At 43.9% G+C, this 25,826-nt stretch overlaps 1 protein-coding gene across 2 annotated transcripts in view; it reads right to left on the reverse strand.

The window, feature by feature from the left end:
* CRACR2B (calcium release activated channel regulator 2B) overlaps positions 1-25,826 on the reverse strand; it is a 181,675-nt gene that overhangs the window by 91,080 nt on the left and 64,769 nt on the right. For both annotated transcript variants that reach the window (XM_068259635.1, XM_068259634.1), the window contains exons 2-3: positions 14,713-14,930; positions 1,077-1,188 (exon numbers count right to left, since the gene is read on the reverse strand). In XM_068259635.1, coding sequence (XP_068115736.1) covers positions 1,077-1,188; positions 14,713-14,901 — 301 coding nt within the window. In that variant the 5' untranslated portion in view covers positions 14,902-14,930. The remainder of the gene's footprint in view (positions 1-1,076; positions 1,189-14,712; positions 14,931-25,826) is intronic.

Raw genomic sequence — 25,826 nt, forward strand, 5'->3', positions numbered from 1 at the left:
CCTCATCTTAAGTGTTTCAAAATGCAGAACTGTATTCCACCCAGGTCGAATAGCTCAGAGAAGCTTTTTTGTATAGATAACAATTAAGGTTTTTTTTTAAACTTTTCCTGTACTGGAAAACAATATGAGACTCAGTAGAACGCAATCGGATTGGCGATTTTTCGTTGACAATTGTACCATTAGTGGGCAGCTTTACAGTGATTATATTAAATTATATAATATTATGCATATTCAGATAAACTGTGGTTTTTTTTCTGCCATTTAGCCACTTCCTTTCTTGTCAATATGGTTCCAATACACAGGGGAATATTCCACCTCAATCTAATCAGGAGTTATGACACCAGTCTTGCAGTCAGTCAGTTTGCATTAAGGTTAATACATACAAGTATGCGTCTGTTGATTTACAAGAGCAGGTGAAGAGAGAACAAAGGCATAACAAAGGTATTTCTTATAGCAACCAGCTACAAACCTTGCTTCATTCAACACGTGAAACCTGATTGGCTTCTGTTATAGTTTTTGTTAAACCTGTCTTGATAAATTTCTTTCTAAGAAAGCTATCAGGTTATTCAGTAAGGTCATCAGTGTAAGCACCAGTGATGTCAGAGTGTGGTGTACACGGAAATTGCAGTTATTTGTGTTACATTCATTTTATCTTGTAAGAGACCATAACCTTTTTTAAAGGTTTCAGACCCTAAAATTAGGGGAAAAAAAATCATGCCGCTTGAAACGCCTGCAGCAGCCCCTTCTCTCACTCACCTCCCTGGGCTCCAGTGCTGCAATTTTACCTCCGTCCTCTGTGTGGCGCTGTAACTCTTTGGTGAGATCAATGACGGCGATCTCAGAGTGATTCAGAGCCTCCAAGAACAGGAAGGAAAATGGCTACCGACGTGTGGAACCCCCGGGAGGTGAGTAAAAGGTACCGCGCAATACTCTGCATAGAGCTCCTGGCGGCTAGCCCGAGCACAGCTCGGTATTACTGCCGGGGAGGTTAATGTACACGTCCTCCTCAAAGGAAGCAGTTACAAGGTATGAAAAAAATCTCACGCAACAGAATTACACAAGAAATAGGAAATTACCAAGACCCATGCTGAACTCCACAGGAGTGAGGTAGCCATTATTACTCTGGTCCAGGCTTTCAAACACAGCTTCCAATTGTTCTGGGGTGAGGGGAAGTTCATTCTGCAGCCGCTGTGAAAGAAGGAGAGGGAATGAGGGCGTTCACTGACTGTATGCTATACAAATTCAAACTACAAGATCATACCTCCCAACATTTTGAGATAAGAAAGAGGGACGCTTAAGCCACGCCCTTGCCACACCTAACCACGCCACCCAACATACCCCCTTGTCAGGCATTAGCATAATGATTTCATAAGCAACACATTTTTTAGTAGAAAAAATACAGGAAATAAGTTAGATCTTTAAATCAGTCCTGAAAGAGGTACAAATAAGTAAAAAAGAGGGACAGAGGGACTGGGTTCTCAAAGAGGGACTGTCCCACCAAAAGATAGACAGTTGGGAGCTATGCAAGATTACCATGTTATTAATATGTTCTCTCTATTATGTACTATTAAAAGGAAATCTGAAACGAAAATAAACTTATGATATAATGATTTGTATGTGCAGTACAGCTAAGAAACAGAACATTCATAGCACAGATAAGAGTCTAATATGGTTTCAAGTACAGGAAGAAAGAGTTAAAGGGACACTATGGGGAAAAAAATGTAATATATGTGCAAACAGACAAAGTACATTTTTCCAGAGTAAAATGAGCCATAAATTACTTTTCTCCTATGTTGCTGTCACTTACAGTAGGTGTAGAAATCTGACAGAAGTGACAGATTTTGGACTAGTCCATCTCTTCATATGGGGATTCTCAGGGATTTATTTATTTTCAAAAGCACTTAGTGAATGGCAGTTGCTCTGTCCAACTTCAAAAAACTGTGTAGCGAGCAGGGAAGCTGGCCAGCATCATTGTTTAACCACTTGATGACCCACCCTTTACCCCCCCCCCCCCTTAAGGACCAACGCTGTTTTTAGTGATCTGTGCTGGGTGGGCTCTGCAGCCCCCAGCACAGATCAGGTAGCAGGCAGAGAGATCAGATTGCCCCCCTTTTTTCCCCCCTATGGGGATGATGTGCAGGGGGGGTCTGATCTCTTCTGCCTGCCTGGGTGTTGCGGGGGGGGGGGGCACCTCAAAGCCCCCCTCCGCGGCAAAATTTCCCCTTCCCTCTCCTACCTGCTCCCCCCCGGTGATCGGGGCTGCACAGGACGCTATCCGTCCTGTGCAGCCAGTGACAGGCTGTCCCCTGTCACATGGCGGCGATCCCCGGCTGCTGATTGGCCGGGGATCGCCGATCTGCCTTACGGCGCTGCTGCGCCGTACAATGTAAACAAAGGAGACATGTGTCTCCTACGTTTACATTTAGTCTGCGCGAGCGGCCTTTCCTGATTAATCAGGGAGGCACCTGGCGACGCAGAACTGCGTCGCTGGTCCTCCAGCTACCACTTTGCCGCCGCACGGTATGAGTGTGCGGTCGGCAAGTGGTTAAAGAAAACCTGAACTGAAAATTAAAAGTCAAAATAAACATACATAAGTCATACTTACCTCCCGTGTAGTCTACTCCTTAATCTCTTTCTCCTCTCCCGCGTCCCGTTTGTCCACTGTGATCAAGGGAATTCTCCGTCCTCCATTTTGAAAATGGCCATCACCCCATAACAGCTTGCTGGTCAGCACACTGTTAAACTGTAACATCGTCCACTTGAGCCATAGGGAAATATGGACATTAGCGGGCACATCAGTTGTCCACTCAGCTATAACTGACAGCAACTGATGTATAACTGACAGCAACTGATATATTTCAGTTCTGACAAAATATTGTCAGAACTGGATGGGATCATTGTCAGAAGAAAATGGTGAGCCTCTGAGAGGAACTGATGGCAAGGTAACTATTTAATGTTCATTTGAAGTTACCTCATGTGTTTATTTTAAAGGGACTCCGAGCAGTGCAGAAACTATGGAAAGATGCATATCACTTTAAAGCTCTCTTTCTCCTCTTTCCAATGATATATAAACCACCGCCTTACGCCTTTTAGTTTTCGCTATTTTCGCGATTGCAATTACAGCAGCCGCGACTTCGATCGCGAACATAGAGAAAACTAAAATGCGTAGGGCGACGATTTAGGTGTCGTCAGAAAGAGGAGAAAGAGAGCTTTAAAAAGATATCCATCTTTCCATAGTTACTTGTATTACACAGGACGACACTTTCCCCAATGTCAGCAGCTCCATTCAGCAGGATGGAGCTGCTGACTTTAGGAAAAAAGTAACTGCTTCCTTTGAGGAGGACGTGCACATTAACCTCCCCGGCAGTAATACCGAGCTGTGCTCGGGCTAGCCGCCAGGAGCTCTATGCAGAGTATTGCGCGGTACCTTTTACTCACCTCCCGGGGGATCCACACGTCGGTAGCCATTTTCCTTCCTGTTCTTGGAGGCTCTGAATCACTCTGAGATCGCCGTCATTGATCTCACCAAAGAGTGTCAGCAGCTCCATTCAGCAGGATGGAGCTGCTGACTTTAGGAAAAAAGTCGACCTGTGTAATACAATGTGACTATGGAAAGATGGATATCATTTTAAAGCTCTCTTTCTCCTCTTTCTGACGACACCTAAATCGTCACCCTGCGCCTTTTAGTTTTCTCTATTTTCGCAATCGAAGTCGTGGCCGCGGTAATTTCGATCGCGAAAATAGCGAAAACTAAAAGGTGTAGGGTGGCGGTTTATATATCATTGGAAACAGGAGAAAGAGAGCTTTAAAATGATATGCATCTTTCCATAGTTTGTGCACTGCTCGGAGTCCCTTTAAATAATTTTACTCAGTACAGGTTCCCTTTAAATCCTTTCTAGGGAATATCCTTATCCTACTAATATAATAAATGGGAAAGTTTGGATGTTTGGATGTTTAGATGTTTGGATGTTTAGATGTTTGGATGTTTGTTACTCGATCACGCAAAAATGAATGAAATTTGGCACACACATAATACATTACCTGGAATAAAGTATAGGATACTTTTTATTCCCACAACCAAAAAGGGGGCGGAGACAAATACAAATTTCATTGGAAAATGTAAGCTGCAGCCATTCTTACACTGTTAATGGCAGGGTTCTCAAACTTTGCCCAGTTGGTCACTGGGTGACTGGGATTAAAATTCAGAAAGGTGGGTGGAGTCTATAAAAGCCAATCAAAATTAACCTATTGATTTTCAAGAGGAATATTTACATTGCTGCCATTCTTGCACTGTTAATGGCACAAGCCTCAAACCTGGTACAGTTGATCATTGGGTGACTGGGGTTCAATTTCAGAAAGGGTGTGGAGCCACAAACAGCCAATTAGATTTGTTTCATTCCAATGGAAATTATTGATGCCAAACACCGCAAAGCTCACAAACTTGATAATTGAGTAATTGATTAATTGTGCGTTAGGGTTAGAAAAGTGGGCACCGCCAACACCAGCCAAATACATAAGCGGGCAACGCAGGGTCATAAGTGGGCGGAGACAAATACAAATTTTACTGGGAAAATGTAAACAGCAGCCATTCTTACACTGTAAATGGTAGGGTTCTCAAACTTTGCACAGTTGGTTACTGGGTGACTGGGATTAATATTCAGAAAAGTGGGTGGAGCCTACAAAAGGCAATCAAAAATTACCTATTGATTTTTCAGGGAATATTTCATTGCTGCCATTCTTGCACTGTTAATGGCACAAGCCTTAAACCTGGTACAGTTGGTCATTGGGTTACTGGGTTTCAAATTCAAAGGGGTGGAGCCACAAACAGCCAATCAGATTTGTTTAATCTCAATGCAAATTATTGGTGCCAAAGACCCCAAAGCTCACAACCTTGGTTATTGATTAATTGTGTGTTAGGTTTAGAAATAGTAGGTGGAGCCAACACCAGCCAAATGCATACCTGAACAATGTTAGGAAATACGTGGGTGGAGAAAAATACAAATTTCATTGTGCAAATGTAAACTGCGGCCATTCTTACACTGTTAATGGCAGGGTTCTCAAACTTTGCACAGTTGGTCACTGGGTGACTGGGATTCATATTCAGAAAAGTGGGTGGAGCCTATAAAAGCCAATCAAAATACCTATTGATTTTTAATGGGAATATTTAGTTGCTGCCATTCTTGCACTGTTAATCACCTGTACCTGGTACAGTTGGCCATTGGGTGATTGGGGTTCAAATTCAGAAAAGGGGTGGAGCTACATCCAATCAGATTAATTTTATTTCATTGCAAATTATTGATGCCAAAGACCGCAAAGCTCACAAACTTGGTCATTAAGTAATTGTGTGTTAGGGTTAGAAAAAGTGGGCAGACCCAACACAAGCCAAATACAAACCGGGCAACGCCGGGCGACCAGCTAGTAAAGAATAAAAGCCTTGCTGAGAATCCCCTATGAAGAGATGGACTAGTCCAAAACCTGTCACTTCTGTCAGATTTCTACTACCTACTGTTAGTGACAGCAACATAGGAGAAAAGTAATTTATGGCTCATTTTACTCTGGAAAAAAACATACTTCTTATTTGTCAATGTTTGCACATATTTTAAATTTTACAATTTTTCGCCATAGTGCCCCTTCAAGAAACTTCAGTTATTTATGCAAAAGAGCCTCTCTGAGCTCTTCGACCCAACTTGCGGTTTTCTGGAGCACTTATACATCAAAGAAACAATCAGAGAGACAGATTTTTACTGCAGGGAAGTTGAAAGGGTCATTAACCCTGCTTGTTTTATGCTAGGTAAACACGATGCAATTTTCTGACAGATTTACTGTCCGATGGATTATTTCCAACATGTCCGATCTGATTTCTGATCGATTTTCCGGAACATTTTTTTCATAGAAGTGAATGGAAAATTGGTCGAAAAATTGGAAATCATATGGGACATGTTGGAAATCATCAATCTGTCAGTAAATCTGTCAGAAAATTGCATGGTATGTACCTAGCATTATAGTTTAAAATACAGAGTGTGGCCTGTAACTGCAAATATGACAGAATTATCAGTACTACCTGTACAAATCATTCTATAAAATGGTTGTTTTTTTCACTTCAGTAACACTTCCAAAATGGTAACAAAGATACTAATGGTTCTATACTGATTCAAATTTTATGCCAATTGTATGCACCTTGGACTTAAGGTGGAAACACACCATACAATTTTTTAAATATATGTTCAATTTAAGAATTGCAATCAATTTTTCTGACTGATTGTAACATTTCAAAAATATGACCAATGTACCACACACCTATGTTCAATTTTTCCCCCAATTATGATAAAAATGATTGGAAACTAACAAAATTGCTAGGGTGTGTATATTAATAAATTGACAATCCTACACACACCATACAATCTTTAGAAAGATTGAAGAAAAATATCTGGCAGTCCGGATCGATTAAAATCGAAGAAAACGGGAAATCCGATCGGATTTTTCAGTCGAATGAAAAAAAAGCTTTCGATTTTTTCGGGAGATCCGATCGTTTTTATCGAATTACTGTAAAATCGGATCATTTTATTGTATCGTGTGTGGCCACCTTTACACATTACATGTCAAAAACTGAATAAAATATCTCACGATTCTTTAAAACACCAGATGAAATAGCGCATGAGGTAAACATCTTGGTGAATTGTCATGCAGTTTTTTGGTAACTTACTAAACACTGCATGTGTGAAAAGCTTAGTGAATATATTTTATTGCACTAAGTAAATAAATAAACAGTACATTTTTACTGAACAGGTCTTTGTAAACTGAAGGCATTATCTACAGATCAGTTCATTTCGGCACCTGGTGCCGAAGCTGGGCGCTCTCATAGTAGCTATGCTATGCACCTCAGGTAATGGTAATTCAGGGCTCTGGTGGTTGCCAGACCCTGAATTACATCTCCCCCTGAGTTGCTACAACTCAGAGGGGGAATAGCATTTAACGCTGCCGGGGAGTTTAGCCAGCAGCAGGGAGAGCCTTCATTCTGCTTCCCCTGCGCCGAACTGCCCGGCGCTGTAATAATATGACCCCCTGGGTGATGTCTGGGAAATCCAGCTCCCATTAGGGACTATGGGATGCTGCATCACTAAAACTTAAATGTGAGGTCTCCTCCAGAATCAAGAATGAGCTGGCAAGACATTGTCATTGCTCTCTGTGGCCCAATTCAATTCCCCTTTTCTCGTAAGTTTCTAAGTTTTCTCCTAGTGCATAATTTTCAGATTCTATTTAACCACTTGAGGACCTAGGGCTTTCTACCCCTTAAGGACCGGCCACTTTTTTTCCATTCAGACCACTGCAGCTTTCACGGTTTATTGCTCGCTCATACAACCTACCACCTAAATGAATTTTGGCTCCTTTTCTTGTCACTAATAAAGCTTTCTTTTGATGCTATTTGATTGCTCCTGCGATTTTTACTTTTTATTATATTCATCAAAAAAGACATGAATTTTGGCAAAAAAATGATTTTTTTAACTTTCTGTGCTGACATTTTTCAAATAAAGTAAAATTTCTGTATACATGCAGCGCGAAAAATGTGGACAAACATGTTTTTGATAAAAAAAAACCCATTCAGTGTATATTTATTGGTTTGGGTAAAAGTTATAGCGTTTACAAACTATGGTGCAAAAAGTGAATTTTCCCATTTTCAAGCATCTCTGACTTTTCTGACCCCCTGTCATGTTTCATGAGGGGCTAGAATTCCAGGATAGTATAAATACCCCCCAAATGACCCCATTTTGGAAAGAAGACATCCCAAAGTATTCACTGAGAGGCATAGTGAGTTCATAGAAGATATTATTTTTTGTCACAAGTAAGCGGAAAATGACACTTTGTGAGAAAAAAAAAAAAAAAAAAAAGTTTCCATTTCTTCTAACTTGCGACAAAAAAAAATGAAATCTGCCACGGACTCACCATGCCCCTCTCTGAATACCTTGAAGGGTCTACTTTCCAAAATGGGATCATTTGTGGGGTGTGTTTACTGTCCTGACATTTTGGGGGGTGCTAAATTGTAAGCACCCCTGTAAAGCCTAAAGGTGCTCATTGGACTTTGGACCCCTTAGCGCAGTTAGGCTGCAAAAAAGTGCCACACATGTGGTATTGCCGTACTCAGGAGAAGTAGTATAATGTGTTTTGGGGTGTATTTTTACACATACCCATGCTGGGTGGGAGAAATATCTCTGTAAATGACAATTTGTTAATTTTTTTTACACACAATTGTCCATTTACAGAGATATTTCTCCCACTCAGCATGGGTATGTGTAAAAATACACCACAAAACACATTATACTACTTCTCCTGAGTACAGCGGTACCACATGTGTGGCACTTTTTTGCACCCTAACTGCGCTAAAGGGCCCAAAGTCCAATGAGTACCTTTAGGATTTCACAGGTCATTTTGAGAAATTTCGTTTCAAGACTACTCCTCACGGTTTAGGGCCCCTAAAATGCCAGGGCAGTATAGGAACCCCACAAATGACCCCATTTTAGAAAGAAGACACCCCAAGGTATTCCGTTAGTAGTATGGCGAGTTCATAGAAGATTTTATTTTTTGTCACAAGTTAGCGGAAAATGACACTTTGTGAAAAAACACAATTAAAATCAATTTCCGCTAACTTTTGACAAAAAATAAAATCTTCTATGAACTCACCATACTCCTAACGGAATACCTTGGGGTGTCTTCTTTCTAAAATGGGGTCATTTGTGGGGTTCCTATACTGCCCTGGCATTTTAGGGGCCCTAAACCGTGAGGAGTAGTCTTGAAACGAAATTTCTCAAAATGACCTGTGAAATCCTAAAGGTACTCATTGGACTTTGGGCCCTTTAGCGCAGTTAGGGTGCAAAAAAGTGCCACACATGTGGTATCGCCATACTCGGGAGAAGTAGTACAATGTGTTTTGGGGTGTATTTTTACACATACCCATGCTGGGTGGGAGAAATACCTCTGTAAATGGACAATTGTGTGTAAAAAAATCAAAAGATTGTCATTTACAGAGGTATTTCTCCCACCCAGCATGGGTATGTGTAAAAATACACCCCAAAACACATTGTACTACTTCTCCCGAGTATGGCGATACCACATGTGTGGCACTTTTTTGCACCCTAACTGCACTAAGGGGCCCAAAGTCCAATGAGTACCTTTAGGATTTCACAGGTCATTTTTGTTTCAAGACTACTCCTCACGGTTTAGGGGCCCTAAAATGCCAGGGCAGTATAGGAACCCCACTAATGACCCCATTTTAGAAAGAAGACACCCCAAGGTATTCCGTTAGGAGTATGGTGAGTTCATAGAAGTTTTTATTTTTTTGTCACAAGTTAGCGGAAATTGATTTTAATAGTTTTTTTTCACAAAGTGTCATTTTCCGCTAACTTGTGACAAAAAATAAAATCTTCTATGAACTCACCATACTCCGTACGGAATACCTTTGGGTGTCTTCTTTCTAGAATGGGGTCATTTGTGGGGTTCCTATACTGCCCTGGCATTTTAGGGGCCCTAAACCGTGAGGAGTAGTCTTGAAACCAAATGTCGCAAAATGACCTGTGAAATCCTAAAGGTACTCATTGGACTTTGGGCCCCTTAGCGTACTTAGGGTGTAAAAAAGTGCCACACATGTGGTACCGCTGTACTCAGGAGAAGTAGTATAATGCGTTTTGGGGTGTATTTTTACACATACCCATGCTAAGTGGGAGAAATATCTCTGTAAATGACAATTGTTTGATTTTTTTACACACAATTGTCCATTTACATAGAAATTTCTCCCACCCAGCATGGGTATGTGTAAAAATACACCCCAAAACACATTATACTACTTTTCCTGAGTACGGCGGTACCACATGTGTGACACTTTTTTGCAGCCTAGGTGCGCTAAGGGGCCCAACGTCCTATTCACAGGTCATTTTGAAGCATTTGTTTTCTAGACTACTCCTCGCGGTTTAGGGCCCCTAAAATGCCAGGGCAGTATAGGAACCCCACAAGTGACCCCATTTTAGAAAGAAGACACCCCAAGGTATTCCGTTAGGTGTATGGCGAGTTCATAGAAGATTTTATTTTTTGTCACAAGTTAGTGAAAAATGACACTTTGTTAAAAAAAAACAATTAAAATTAATTTCCGCTAACTTTTGACAAAAAATTAAATCTTCTATGAACTCGTCATACACCTAACATAATACCTTGGGGTGTCTTTTTTTTCTAAAATGGGGTCACTTGTGGGGTTCCTATACCGCCCTGGCATTTTACAGGCCCAAAACCGTGAGTAGTCTGGAAACCAAATGTCTCAAAATGACTGTTCAGGGGTATAAGCATCTGCAAATTTTGATGACAGGTGGTCTATGAGGGGGCGAATTTTGTGGAACCGGTCATAAGCAGGGTGGCCTTTTAGATGACAGGTTGTATTGGGCCTGATCTGATGGATAGGAGTGCTAGGGGGGTGACAGGAGGTGATTGATGGGTGTCTCAGGGGGTGGTTAGAGGGGAAAATAGATGCAATCCATGCACTGGGGAGGTGATCGGAAGGGGGTCTGAGGGTTTGGCCGAGTGATCAGGAGCCCACACGGGGCAAATTGGGGCCTGATCTGATGGGTAGGTGTGCTAGGGGGTGACAGGAGGTGATTGATGGGTGTCTCAAGGTGTGATTAGAGGGGGGAATGGATGCAAGCAATGCACTGGCGAGGTGATCAGGGCTGGGGTCTGAGGGCATTCTGAGGGTGTGGGCGGGTGATTGAGTGCCCTAGGGGCAGATAGGGGTCTAATCTGATAGGTAGCAGTGACAGGGGGTGATTGATGGGTAATTAGTGGGTGTTTAGGGTAGAGAATAGATGGAAACACTGCGCTTGGGTGGTGATCTGATGTCGGATCTGCGGGCGATCTATTGGTGTGGGTGGGTGATCAGTTTGCCCGCAAGGGGCAGGTTAGGGGCTGATTGATGGGTGGCAGTGACAGCGGGTGATTGATGGGTGGCAGTGACAGGGGGTGATTGATGGGTGGCAGTGACAGGGGGTGATTGATGGGTGATTGATAGGTGATTGACAGGTAATCAGTGGGTTATTACAGGGGAGAACAGATGTAAATATTGCACTGGCGAATTGATAAGGGGGGGTCTGAGGGCAATCTGAGCGTGTAGGCGGTCGATTGGGTGCCCGCAAGGGGCAGATTAGGGTCTGATCTGATAGGTAACAGTGACAGGTGGTGATAGGGAGTGATTGATGGGTGATTGATGGGTAATTAGTGGGTGTTTAGAGGAGAGAATAGATGGAAACACTGCGCTTGGGTGGTGATCTGATGTCGGATCTGCGGGCGATCTATTGGTGTGGGTGGGTGATCAGATTGCCCGCAAGGGGCAGGTTAGGGGCTGATTGTTGGGTGGCAGTGACAGGGGGTGATTGATGGGTGATAGGTGATTGGCAGGTGATTGACAGGTGATCAGTGGGTTATTACAGGGAAGGACAGATGTAATTAATGCACTGGCGAATTGATAAGGGGGGGGGGGGGGTCTGAGGGCAATCTGAGCGTGTGGGCGGGTGATTGGGTGCCCGCAAGGGGCAGATTAGGGTCTGATCTGATAGGTAACAGTGACAGGGGGTGATTGATGGGTAATTAGTGGGTGTTTAGAGAAGATAACAGATGTAAACGATACATTTGGGAGGTAATCTGACGGCGGGTTTGCGGGCGATCTAATGGTGTGGGTGGGTGATCAGATTGCCCGCAAGGGGCAGGTTAGGGGCTGATTGATGGGTGGCAGTGACAGGGGGTGACAGGGGGTGATTGATGGGTGATAGGTGATTGGCAGGTGATTGACAGGTGATCAGTGGGTTATTACAGGGAAGAACAGATGTAATTAATGCACTGGTGAATTGATAAGGGGGGGTCAGAGGGCAATCTGAGCGTGTGGGCGGGTGATTGGGTGCCCGCAAGGGGCAGATTAGGGTCTGATCTGATAGGTAAAAGTGACAAGTGGTGATAGGGGGTGATTGATGGGTGATTGATGGGTAATTAGTGGGTGTTTAGAGGAGAGAATAGATGTAAACAATGGATTTGGGAGGTGATCTGATGTCGGATCTGTGGGCGATCTATTGGTGTGGGGGGGTGATCAGATTGCCCGCAAGGGGCAGGTTAGGGGCTGATTGATGGGTGGCAGTGACAGGGGGTGATTGACGGGTGATTGATGGGTGATTGACGGGTGATTGACAGGTGATTGACAGGTGATTGACAGGTGATTGACAGGTGATCAGGGGGATAGATGCATACAGTAAACAGGGGGGGGTGGTCTGGGGGGGGGGGGTCTGGGGAGAATCTGAGGGGTGGGGGGTGATCAGGAGGGGGCAGGGAGCAGGGGGGGGGGATAAAAAAAAAAATAGCGTTGACAGATAGTGACAGGGAGTGATTGATGGGTGATTAGGGGGGTGATTGGGTGCAAACAGGGGTCTGGGGGGTGGGCAGGGGGGGGTCTGATGGGTGCTGTGGGCGATCTGGGGCAGGGGGGGGAGAAATCAGTGTGTTTGGGTGCAGACTAGGGTGGCTGCAGCCTGCCCTGGTGGTCCCTCGGACACTGGGACCACCAGGGCAGGAGGCAGCCTGTATAATACACTTTGTAAACATTACAAAGTGTATTATACACTTTGTATGCGGCGATCGCGGGGTTAACATCCCGCCGGCGCTTCCGTATAGCCGGCGGGATGTTGCGGCGAGCGAGCGGTGACAGGCGCCGGCGGAGGATCGCGTCACGGATGACGCGATCGCTCCGCCCATGCCCTTAAATGGACCGCCGCCTCTGTGGGTGAGGCCGTCCTGCAGGGCTCCACTTCCCCGCCGCCCCTGTGTAGTGGGCGGTCGGGAAGTGGTTAACCTCTTGCCGACCACATCACGCCGACGGGCGTGGCCGTGGCGGCAGCCCCAGGACCGCCTAACACCAATTGGCGTAAGGTCCTTGGGGCCTGATTTGCAGTAGATCGTGCGTGCTGATGCGAGCTCCACTCCGCCTTCAGCCTCCCAGCGGCAATCGCTGTTAGATTGTACAATGCTGTCGTCTAATTAGCTTGTACAGCGCTGCGATCCTCGTGTGACACGGCTGACCCCCTGGGAGACCGGATAGTGATAGGCTGTCATAGGCTTAAGCTATGACAGCTGATCACGCTGATTGGCTGGCGGGGGGAGGGAGGCCCGGGAATAAATGTATTAAAAAAAAGGTCAAATTTATTTAGAAAATAATCAAATATTTATATATATATATATATATATATTTATATATATATATATATATATATATATATATATATATATAAAAACACATTGGGGGAGAGATCAGAACCCACCAACAGAACCCACCAACAGAAAGCTCTGTTGGTGGGGAGAAAAGGAAGGGGGTCACTTGTGTGCGTTGTTGTGCGGCCCTGCTGCGAGGTCTGGTCTTTAGAAGGGTTTAACACTGCGGTCCTCAAGTGATTAAATAACTTTTCAGCACTCTGCAATTGAAAAAGTACTAAAAGTAAGTAAAAAGGTACTGTCAAATTATTATTTTCTTGCTTGCTGGGGGCTTAAAAGGCATTTTATTGCTATAAAGTGAAATATCACCTAGGGGAAAACTTAGCAGAAATTGGATTGGGCCCAGTGTTTTTATAGAGAAGACTGTACGGATGTATGTAGATGCAGGGGCGTAACTAGAAATCACTGGGCCCCACTGGGAAACTTTGGTGGCCCCCCCCCCCCCCTACCCCTCTACTTCCTGAACAGGTAAACTGAAAACCGATGTTATTAATTGGCTAGTGCACACTTGCATGTATTTTCCCCATGCAGATAAAAACAGACAGCAGTGAAGCACTGCACACATTTTCTGTATCAATTACATTAGCTCCTGTGATAAAACATGCATGTTCTCACACATACAGACACACATGGTGAGCAGAAAACGCATACAGAAAGCTGACAAACTAGTGTTCTCCCAGACTCAGCTTATCACACTCACTCTGTCCATCTCTGATGGAGCAGAACTGGCTCTGCAGATTTCTCCAGCATCACTACAGTACAGAGCACTTGGGGAGGGGTAGAGAGGTTGGGGGCTGTACACTAATGATGGGTCGTTCGCGAACGAGCCGGCTCTAAGAGCCGGCTCTTTGCTGCGAACAACGAGAGCCGGTTCTCAGTTTTAAAAGAGCCGATGCCTCAGCCCCCCCACAGAGCTCTGATTTGCTCTGTAATAAAGGGCGCTGAGGCATGCTGGGAGATGTAGTCTTCCTCTTGCAGCTTGTAGAAGTGTGTGGGGTAGAGCGGAGCAGTAGCAGGAGGGATTGCCCCAGTCAGGGAAGCAGTCTGGAGACGTCATGGAGATGGGGGCGGGGCTTCTACTCCGATTCTTAGTGATATTTAATGAAGAGCCGATTCAGAGCCGTAAGAGCCGTCTCTTTACTGGGAGCCGATTCAGACGAGCCGATTCTCCGAGAAGGGCCGGAATTCCCATCACTACTGTACACAAGAGCTTGCTGCATACTGAGTAGGGACTACAAATCTTTGCCTGCAAAACTTTGTATGATTCCTTATCAGTGCTGAGCAGATGCAGTAATTAGAACAATTGTGCAGAGAGCAGAATGTTTTTTCTCCGTGTCCTAAGTTGTCTGTCTCTCAGGATGGGGGCCCCCTGTGGCTGCATCCCTTGCAGGGTGTATTGTTACGCCCCTGTGTAGATGGTTAAGTTACCTGGAGATCACGCTTAGTTATTAATCCTTTGTCCTCTTTATCACAGAGCTGAAACAGTTCTTCGGCTTTTCCCATCATGTCTCGGTTCTCTCTGTTCCTGGGGGATGATGAAGACATTGTGGGTACTCTATGCCCTTTCCTTCCCCGTAGACAGGGGGAACACCTTGGTGGAGTGCCCCCATGCTCCATGCCTGCAGGGTCCCGGGGGGCCTGGACTGCTGGAAAAAAAAAAACAAAAAAAAAAAACACACTTTTCAGCTGTAGTGAACTGTATATGGTTTAAAATTATATTTATAGTACATGGTAATGTTTGATATTCCTAAAATTACAAAATAATTTCAGCTTCACTGAACATGTGTCTTTTAGTGCCAACAAAGGTCACTTTCTTCTGTGCCATCAACTATGCATGAGTGATGCAGATCACTTTTGTGGAATTATTTTTTCTACCTACAAAATCGCACATAATGGCCCCCATTCAATTCACCTTTCTACTAAGTGGTATTTTTTACACTAAATCATAAAAAATGCCTTTTAAGCCACCAGCAAGTCTGAAAATACTGAGAATTTTAACAGTACTTTTTCACCTACTTTTTTTTAATTGCAGAGTGATGAAAAGTTGTTTTAACCACTTGAGGACCGCTGGCTTTACCCCCCTTAAGGACCAGACCTTTTTTTTCCATTCAGACCACTGCAGCTTTCACGGTTTATTGCTTGCTCATACAACCTACCACCTAAATGAATTTTGGCTCCTTTTCTTGTCACTAATAAAGCTTTCTTTTGGTGCTATTTGATTGCTGCTGCGATTTTTACTTTTTATTATATTCATCAAAAAAGACATGAATTTTGTCAAAAAAATGATTTTTTTAACTTTCTGTGCTGACATTTTTCAAATAAAGTAAAATTTCTGTATACATGCAGCGCGAAAAATGTGGACAAATGTTTTTGATAAAAAAAAAACAACATTCAGCCTATATTTATTGGTTTGGGTAAAAGTTATAGCGTTTACAAACTATGGTGCAAAAAGTGAATTTTCCCATTTTCAAGCATCTCTGACTTTTCTGACCACCTGTCATGTTTCATGAGGGGCTAGAATTCCAGGATAGTATAAATAACCCCCAAATGACCCCATTTTGGAAAGAAGACATCCCAAATTATTCACTCAGAGGCATAGTGAGTTCATAGAAGATATTATTTTTTGTCACAAGGTAGCGGAAAATGACAGTTTGTGACAAAAAAAAAAAAGTTTCCATTTCTGCTAACTTGTGACAAAAAAAAAAAAAAAAATGAAATCTGCCACGGACTCACCATGCCCCTCTCTGAATACCTTGAAGTGTCTACTTTCCAAAATGGGGTCATTTGTGGGGTGTGTTTACTGTCTTCGCATTTTGGGGGTGCTAATTTGTAAGCACCCTGTAAAGCCTAAAGGTGCTCATTGGACTTTGGGCCCCTTAGCGCAATTAGGCTGCAAAAAAGTGCCACACATGTGGTATTGCCGTACTCAGGAGAAGTAGTATAATGTGTTTTGAGGTGTATTTTTACACATACGCATGCTGGGTGGGAGAAATATCTCTGTAAATGAAAATGGTTTGATTTTTTTTTTTACACACAATTGTCCATTTACAGAGATATTTCTCCCACTCAGCATGGGTATGTGTAAAAATACACCCCAAAACACATTATACTACTTCTCCTGAGTACGGTGATACCACATGTGTGGCACTTTTTTGCACCCTAACTGCGCTAAGGGGCCCAAAGTCCAATGAGTACCTTCAGGATTTCACAGGTCATTTTTGTTTCAAGACTACTCCTCACGGTTTAGGGCCCCTAAAATGCCAGGGCAGTATAGGAAGCCCACTAATGACCCCATTTTATAAAGAAGACACCCCAAGGTATTCCGTTAGGAGTATGGTGAGTTCATAGAAGATTTTATTTTTTGTCACAAGTTAGCGGAAATTGATTTTAATTGTTTTTTTTTCACAAAGTGTCATTTTCCGCTAACTTGTGACAAAAAATAAAATCTTCTATGAACTCACCATACTCCTAACGGAATACCTTTGGGTGTATTCTTTCTAGAATGGGGTCATTTGTGGGGTTCCTATACTGCCCTGGCATTTTAGGGGCCCTAAACCGTGAGGAGTAGTCTTGAAACCAAATGTCGCAAAATAACCTGTGAAATCCTAAAGGTACTCATTGGACTTTGGGCCGCTTAGCGTACTTAGGGTGTAAAAAAGTGCCACACATGTGGTACCGCCGTACTCGGGAGTAGTATAATTTGTTTTGTGGTGTATTTTTACACATACCCATGCTGGATGGGAGAAATATCTCTGTAAATGACAATTGTTTGATTTTTTTTTTTTTTTTTACACACAATTGTCAATTTACAGAGAGATTTCTCCCACCCAGCATGGGTATGTGTAAAAATACACCCCAAAACACATTATACTACTTCTCCTGAGTACGGCGATACCACATGTGTGACACTTTTTTGCAGCCTAGGTGCGCTAAGGGGCCCAACGTCCTATTCACAGGTCATTTTGAGGCATTTGTTTTCTAGACCCTAGGTTCTCAACGTGTGGTACGCGTACCCCAGGGGGTACTAGACTACTCCTCACGGTTTAGGGCCCCTAAAATGCCAGGGCAGTATAGGAACCCCACAAGTGACCCCATTTCAGAAGGAAGACACCCCAAGGTATTCCGTTAGGTGTATGGCGAGTTCATAGAAGATTTTATTTTTTGTCACAAGTTAGTGAAAAATGACACTTTGTGGAAAAAAAAAACATTAAAAATCAATTTCCGCTAACTTTTGACAAAAATAAAATCTTCTATGAACTAGTCATACACCTAACAGAAAACCTTGGGGTGTCTTTTTTCTAAAATGCAAAAATCTATTAACCCTTCGCACTCTCGCATGCAAATGTTCAAACAAATGCATTCACAGATTCACTCATCCAGGCACAACTGTTATCCCTACAGCTAAGTTAAAAGCCGGGGTTTTAGTTCACAGAAGAATGCATTCTTATGCTTAGTCACCTATACTGCGCAGAAGTACCCAGGTAAACATAGGTGTCCTAACTCTGGCCCTGTAACATGCATAGTGCAGACATGCAGAGTTAGGACACCTATGTTTACCTGGGTACTTCTGCGCAGTATAGGTGACCAAGCATAAGAACGCATTCTTCTGTGAACTAAACCCCGGCTTTTAACTTAGCTGTAGGGATAACAGTTGTGCCTGGATGAGTGAATCTGTGAATGCATTTGTTTTAACATTTGCATGCGAGAGTGCGAAGGGTTAATAGATTTTTGCTGTTTTCTAGCCACACCCCCTTCAGCACCTCCCTTTCCTTAATAACTTATTTAATGTTCTAACTAGAGGCGATGTGCCTGGATATATGTATTTTTTTTCTAAAATGGGGTCACTTGTGGGGTTCCTATATCGCCCTGGCATTTTACGGGCCCAACACCGTGAGTAATCTGGATACCAAATGTCTCAAAATGACTGATCAGGGGTATAAGCATCTGCAAATTTTGATGACAGGTGGTCTATGAGGGGGCGAATTTTGTGGAACCGGTCATAAGCAGGGTGGCCTTTTAGATGACAGGTTGTATTGGGCCTGATCTGATGGATAGGAGTGCTAGGGGGGGGGGGGGGTGACAGGAGGTGATTGATGGGTGTCTCAGGGGGTGGTTAGAGGGGAAAATAGATGCAATCAATGCACTGGGGAGGTGATCGGAAGTGGGTCTGAGGGGGATCTGAGGATTTGGCCGAGTGATCAGGAGCCCACACGGGGCAAATTAGGGCCTGATCTGATGGGTAGGTGTGCTAGGGGGTGACAGGAGGTGATTGATGGGTGTCTCAAGGTGTGATTAGAGGGGGGAATAGTTGCAAGCAATGCACTGGCGAGGTGATCAGGGCTGGGGTCTGAGGGCATTCTGAGGGTGTGGGCGGGTGATTGTGTGTCCGCAAGGGGCAGATTAGGGTCTAATCTGATAGGTAGCAGTGACAGGGGGTGATTGATGGGTAATTAGTGGGTGTTTAGGGTAGAGAACAGATGTAAACAATGCACTTGGGAGGTGATCTGACGTCGGATCTGCGGGCGATCTATTGGTGTGGGTGGGTGATCAGATTGCCCGCAAGGGACAGGTTAGGGTCTGATTGATGGGTGGCAGTGACAGGGGGTGATTGATGGGTGGCAGTGACAGGGGGTGATTGATGGGTGATTGACAGGTGATCAGTGGGTTATCACAGGGAAGAACAGATGTAAATAATGCACTGGCGAATTGATAAGGGGGGGTCTGAGGGCAATCTGAGCGTGTAGGCGGGTGATTAGGTGCCCGCAAGGGGCAGATTAGGGTCTGATCTGATGGGTAACAGTGACAGGTGGTGATAGGGGGTGATTGATGGGTAATTAGTGGGTGTTTAGGGTAGAGAACAGATGTAAACACTGCACTTGGGAGGTGATCTGACGTCGGATCTGCGGGCGATCTATTGGTGTGGGTGGGTTATCAGATTGCCCGCAAGGGGCAGGTTAGGGGCTGATTGATGGGTGGCAGTGACAGGGGGTGATTGACAGGTTATCAGGGGGATAGATGCATACAGTACACAGGGGGGGGGGGGTCTGGGGAGAATCTGAGGTGTGGGGGGGGGGGGGTGATCAGGATGGAGAAGGGGCAGTTTAGGGCATAAAAAAAATAGCGTTTACAGATAGTGACAGGGAGTGATTGATGGGTGATTAGGGGGTGACTGGGTGCAAACAGTTGTCTGGGGGGTGGGCAGGGGGGGTCTGAGGGGTGCTGTGGGCGATCAGGGGGCAGGGGGGGGGGAAATCAGTGTGCTTGGGTGCAGACTAGGGTGGCTGCAGCCTGCCCTGGTGGTCCCTCGGACACTGGGACCACCAGGGCAGGAGGCAGCCTGTAGAATACACTTTGTATACATTACAAAGTGTATTATACACTTTGTATGCGGCGATCCGGGTGCTAGTAACCCGCCGGCGCTTCCGAACGGCCGGCGGGTTACAGCACGAGGGGGGCGGAGCCAGTCGCCGGTGGCTGATCGCGTCACGAATGATGCGATCGCTCCGCCCATGCCCGTACAAGGACCGCCGCCAATTGTACATGTGGCGGTCGTTGCGGGATCCACTTGCCGGCCGCCTCTGTGCAGTGGGCGGTCGGCAAGTGGTTAAAGAGAAGATGAAAAATAATCTCAGAAGAGAAATAGTGAATTGAATAAAGGCCAATATGTTTAGGGATAATGGTGACTATTTTAAACATCTGCAAAGTATATTACTGCCTTCCCATAACACCACTTTCTCCATTCATCATCTGGCTTAAGGTGACCGTGATGTAATTATCTCGTACTTCTGAACAGCTAATTTAACAGCTAAATATTTTAATATTCTGACAGGGATATTGGCTTCAATCCGCTAAGCGTTACCGCATTTGGTAATGCAGAAAACAGCAGATTTGACCAAACATGCCAAATGCAACTCATTAAGGCTGTTACCACATTGAAAAGTAAAATTACCGACTAGTGAGTTAAATTATCAACTTCTGTGGCAAATACCTCAATAAATGTAAATTCACAAAGATTAGAGCATTCGGTAAGACAAGTAAAATGTTTGGCATTTTAAAACCTGCCTGGACCTGACGATAATTAGCAATCCGTATTTGGTTACATAGACAGGCTAAAGGAGATGGCCAATAGGAAGAGCCACCTGGTACTGATATTCACCCCATTTGATCTAGTGTATTGCCAGACAGGACATTAGAAAAACACACACAAGAGCAGGAGGAGGAAACATTCATGAGGCTTTTCTGTATTCTTTTAGATGTGCAGATCTATATACTGATACATAGAAGAGGGCCCTCTAGTGGCTTGCATGCATATCTAAAGGGATGTAGAATTCCAGTCCTTAAAGCCCAAAGTCCTCAAATTGGGACTGAATCAGGAAAAGTGTGACTTACCAAGTAGAACACATTTCTTCATTTCTTCCATCAGACGGTGGACAAATATGTGACAATACTAGGTTAGGACGAATGAAGTATGCTATGGTATGTTGATGTAAGGCTGGAGGACGAGGTTTAAGACCTAATTAGGTGGGGTAATGACTGGGAGATGGTGGGGGTTGAGGTGAAGGTAAGGATCTAAGGGAATGAATGGGGAGTGATTAAGGTATGGGAGTAGGACTGAACTAGGCGTACATAATTTTTTTATATCTACATTCTGTTTTTTTGAGACTGAAGATTTATAAAATCAGTTGTACTTATCCTTTGACTTTTTCTTTACAAAGCAAAAAAATCAATACATTATCAAACGATGATGCAAAATGAACCCAACATAAGAGGGCTCCAATGAAGCATGTTTGATCAAGTTGGGTACAGTACAAAATGTGAGCTGAGTGTGAGAAAAGAAACCCCCCCAAGAAACACATTTCTCCATTTCTCAGTTTATCCTAAACCCTGGCATGGATATGGCCCTTGAGGACTATAGTTCGATACCTGTGCTCTAGTACTAAGCTGTCATAAGGCTGAAGCAGGAAGCGCTCATGAAGACCACTTGTAGGAAAACATTCACAGCTGGTGAGACTTCTACATTACAGAGCAGGTGTCACGGAAGAGCCGTGAAAAAGCGCAATCACAATCGATTTTCTGTACCGATTGTGATTACCGATACAATCCAAATTGTATGTGAAGGTCCTAGCAGACTGCAGAGCCTTGGGGTCTCCCTTCCTTTGTAGCGGATAAGCAGAGCTTTCTTTTCATGAAGTCCCTCTTCAGGCCAATGTTTGTTTTAATTAACAAGTTCAAAAGGAGTTCCTTCATTAGCAGTGACTCCCAGGTGTGAAGTGCTGAGCTGAAAATAAGAGCCATTTGGTAAAAGGCTGAAACAAGCTTTCCACTCGGCATGGTTGAGACAGGCTGGCACCATTGTCAGCAGATATAAAATGAATGTAGTATATGATTTTTGCTTGTTTAAAGGAATACCATACATATGATAGGTATGGAAAGTATATCATTTTGTAGGTCCGGATCCGCTGAATATTTTAATATTAAATGTAGGCCGCTGACATACCCAGCCACCAAGTTATTCAGCTGCTTAGTGCCAGAACATGTGACACTATCCAAGTTTGATATAAGAATTTTCATATTCTGATTATGAATCTGTCATCAGCACAAATATGGCATTTATCGTTTTTGAATTACAGTGTTTTACAGTTCAAATCTAAAATCTCCCTCTATGGAGATGGACTGTGATTGGTTTGTAAACCAGAGGGGGCATGCTTGGTCCCACCCCAAAACTAGCTTCAATAAAACCATATTCTGATTATATTCTGATTATGAATCTGTCATCAGCACAAATATGGCATTTATCGTTTTTGAATTACAGTGTTTTACAGTTCAAATCTAAAATCTCCCTCTATGGAGATGGACTGTGATTGGTTTGTAAACCAGAGGGGGCATGCTTGGTCCCACCCCAACACTAGCTTCAATAAAACCAAGTTGCATGCAGGGGGAGGAGTTCTCCCATTTTCCATCTGACCAGAACCAGCCAGAGGACAGTGTCGCTGGTTCTCTGTTTCTTTCAATCTGGAACAACGGACTTTAACGTGCTTCCCAAAGGGACATATTTCATCGGAACCTAAGTATTTGTTTATTTCTTTCCTTTTTATTTTTACACTGGGTTACTATTCTTTTTAATTGTTACTTTTAATGATTTTCTGTATATATTAATTATTTATATTGCATTTATAATAAAAGACTTATAAAAGTCCTTTATTTCTCAGCTACACCTACCATTCAGCCACACAGAACGTACCATGGCTTTCCGAAGAGTTGCTACTACTGTTCATATAGCCAGATACAATAGTGTGTTTTAACCATTTTCATCCGCAGGTCTTAGAATCAGAGTAGGTTCTCTGTCCTTCTACAGAGGTGGTGGCAGCTTTGTACCCTGAAATAGCGTGTAATTTGTGTTACTGTAGTTGACAAGCCCCTTCTAGCCTGTCTGCTGCCAAAGTTCCAGCTCATCGACTGTGTCCAAGAGGTCGCGGACAGTCTGTGGGTTGGGATACATTGGAAGGCACTTAGCGGTCCGGCCACTAGGAGGCCTGTGATAGCAGGTCTTAGTGAATTGAAGCCAGGTTTTTTTGTTAAAATTACCAAACTAAAACTGCATGTGTGGAAATCTTAGTGAACTTGGAAAAAAACCCAAAAACTTTTCACAGACAAACTATTCTATACTCTCACAATATCAAAATAAGCAGAATTACATCCACATAATAAGCTATAGAGAGTGATAATGATTAGCTATACAGTGGAATCAAAAACTATCTACACCAGTGAGTTTCACGTTTTCACTTCATACTTGTTTCCACCACCACAGAAATGCTGAGCAAAGAAAGGATAGAATGTTTTCTTTAACTCTATTTCTTATTGTCTTTAAAATGCACTGCTCTCCAGACCATCCCTACAACCCAGGCATGACTTGCCCAACCTATGGCCTGGAGGCCACAGCATAACTCCAAAACCATTGTTATTGGCCCTACCTCTCCGTTAAGCTGGATATGTGAAGGATAGCTAAAAGCAGATAAAGTACATACACTGTGCATTAAAGACTGAAGGCAAAAATAACACAAAACAGCAACGGTGGTTAAGGAGACTGCCTGTCTGTCTTAAAGGGAACCTAAACTGAGAGGGATAGGGATGTTTCCTTAAACAATACCAGTTGTTTGGCAGTCCTGCTGATCTTTGGCTGCAGTAGTGGCTGAATCACAGCCCTGAAACAAGCATGCAGCTAATCCAGTCTGACTTCAGTCAGAGAACCTGATCTGCATGCTTGTTGAGAGGCGGTGGCTGAAAGTATTACAGACACTGGATCAGCAGGAGAGGCAGGCAACTGGTATTATTTTAAAAGGAAAAATCCATATCCTTCTCAGTTTAGGTTCCCTTTAAGTAAGGAAAAAATATGGGACAAACTGTGTATGATGCTCAAGAGGGTAGCTTATTGTGTCAGTAGCTGTTGTATGAATATAAAATGGGAAGGCTATAGTGAAAGTCAATAGGCATTGAGAGCTGGCATCAGACTAAACCACAGAGCAAATTTACAAATGTAGTCACTTGTTTCTAGCACCAGTTCTCACTCTGACCTGGGCATACAAAGGGTAGGTGATGTAATCTGGAGTGCTTGGATGAAGTATTTTCGGTATACATAGCTATGGTTCTTAGGTCTTCTGTAACACACCAGTATCCCCTCAGTCTGGTGCAAGACAACAGTGGTACTTAGCCCTATAGGGACACTGCTGCCATTACATTGCCTTAATCCATGGCTGTCCTCATTCTACTCAGAGGGTCATGGTAACCATCACTCTGCCTAAAATGACATGATTGCTGTCAATTCACGTAAAAGGACACCGCCTGTTTATGGGACTAAAGGAATGTAGCTGTGGTCACTCCACCTAAAGCGACAAGTCTGTGGTCATTCTACCTAAAGTAACACAACTATGATCTCTCAGACTCCTACAACACAAATGAGGACGCTTGGCCTTCTGCAACAGGGCTGTGGTCAATTGGCTTTCTAGGAAGCTGTAGTTATGTCATGGATACCTCAGGTTCTAATTCAATTCACTTTTTCTCAGTTTTCTCCTAGGAGAATAATCTTTGGTTTAAAAATAACTTTTCAGCACTCTGCAATTGAAAAGGTACAAAAGAGTAGGGGACAAAGTATTGTCAAAATTATTCTGAGCATTTTCTTGCTGGTGACCTGGGAGAAAACTTAAGAGAAAAAGTGAATTAAATAACTTATAATTGCCAAACTGCAGATTTAGTGTCCAAAGATTATAAAACCATAAACTGGATCACTTACCTCTGGGAAGAACAATCTCTTTGTGGATAAGTAAGAAACATTATTGAACACAGTAAAAACATGTTTTGTGGGCAAAACCTGCTTCCTCAGGTACTAGCAACACAAGGTCATTTTGTGAGTATGTGAATGCTCAAACACTTGCAAACGTGCCTTGTGGAACTTATACACATAGAAGCAAGTATTTCCCATGAAACACAGTTACAGGGGTCTCTAGAATTCATTACCAGGGATGGGCTCAAATTCGAATTCGGGTAAATCCGGATAGTTGCTATCCGGATTTCACCCAGTTACCTGTGTGGGGTGGACAGGGGGGTCAAGCTTAACTATCTGACGTCTTCTTCGGTCCGTCCCTCGACGCCTCCCACGATGCGGTCCACGCGGTGGTCACGTGATTACAAACACTTCCTCCTTCCGGGTTGAAGGAGGAAGGGTTTGTACTCACGTGACGCGCGTGGACCGCATCATGGGAGGCGCCGAGGGACGGACCGAAGAAGACATCAGATAGGTAAGCCTGGACACACAGGTAACTGGGTGAAATCCGGATAGCAACTATCCGGATTCATCCGAATTCGAATGTGAGCCCATCCCTGTTCATTACAGGTAGTCCCCGGTTAACGAATGAGATAGGGACTGTAGGTTCGTTCTTAACCTGAATCTGTTCTTAAGTCGGAACATTGTGCCATCTCTGTCCTCTGTACCTCCTCTGTCCCCCTCTGAGTCACCTCTGCTCTTTGTACCTGTTTATACAAGTTTAAAAACCATTTTTCCTTTGATTTTTTAAAAAAGTCCAATTTGAAAATTTTTTTGACTTGTTCCCATGGAAACGGAGAATTCACACATTCGTAAGTCGGGGACTACCTGTATTTATCTGTCCATTGTCTGTCCAAAGGTTGCTCTTCCAAAGAGCTAAGAAACCCACTTAACTACCTGCGGACCGCCGCAGTATAAATCTACGGCGGGCAGGGGGCGCTGCGGTTCTGACCGGATGTAAACTCTATGTCCCATTCACCGCGCGCCCCCGCCGCTGTTGCTGCTCGATCTCCGCCGCAATGTGCTGCCCTGCCGCCTCTATAACGGCAGAGCACTGTGAGCCGGGCAGGAGCCGTTCTCATTGGCTTCTGGCCCTGTCATTCATGTAAGCCGTTCCCATTGGCTTACATTGAGTGACAGGGTCAGGAGCCAATGAAAGCGGCTCCTGACCGGCGCGTCATAGCGATGACAGAGAGAGCAGCCTGCGGCGGGGACAGAGCGACGT

This window comes from Hyperolius riggenbachi, chromosome 11, assembly GCF_040937935.1.
Source record: "Hyperolius riggenbachi isolate aHypRig1 chromosome 11, aHypRig1.pri, whole genome shotgun sequence".
Taxonomy (NCBI): Eukaryota; Metazoa; Chordata; class Amphibia; order Anura; family Hyperoliidae; genus Hyperolius; species Hyperolius riggenbachi.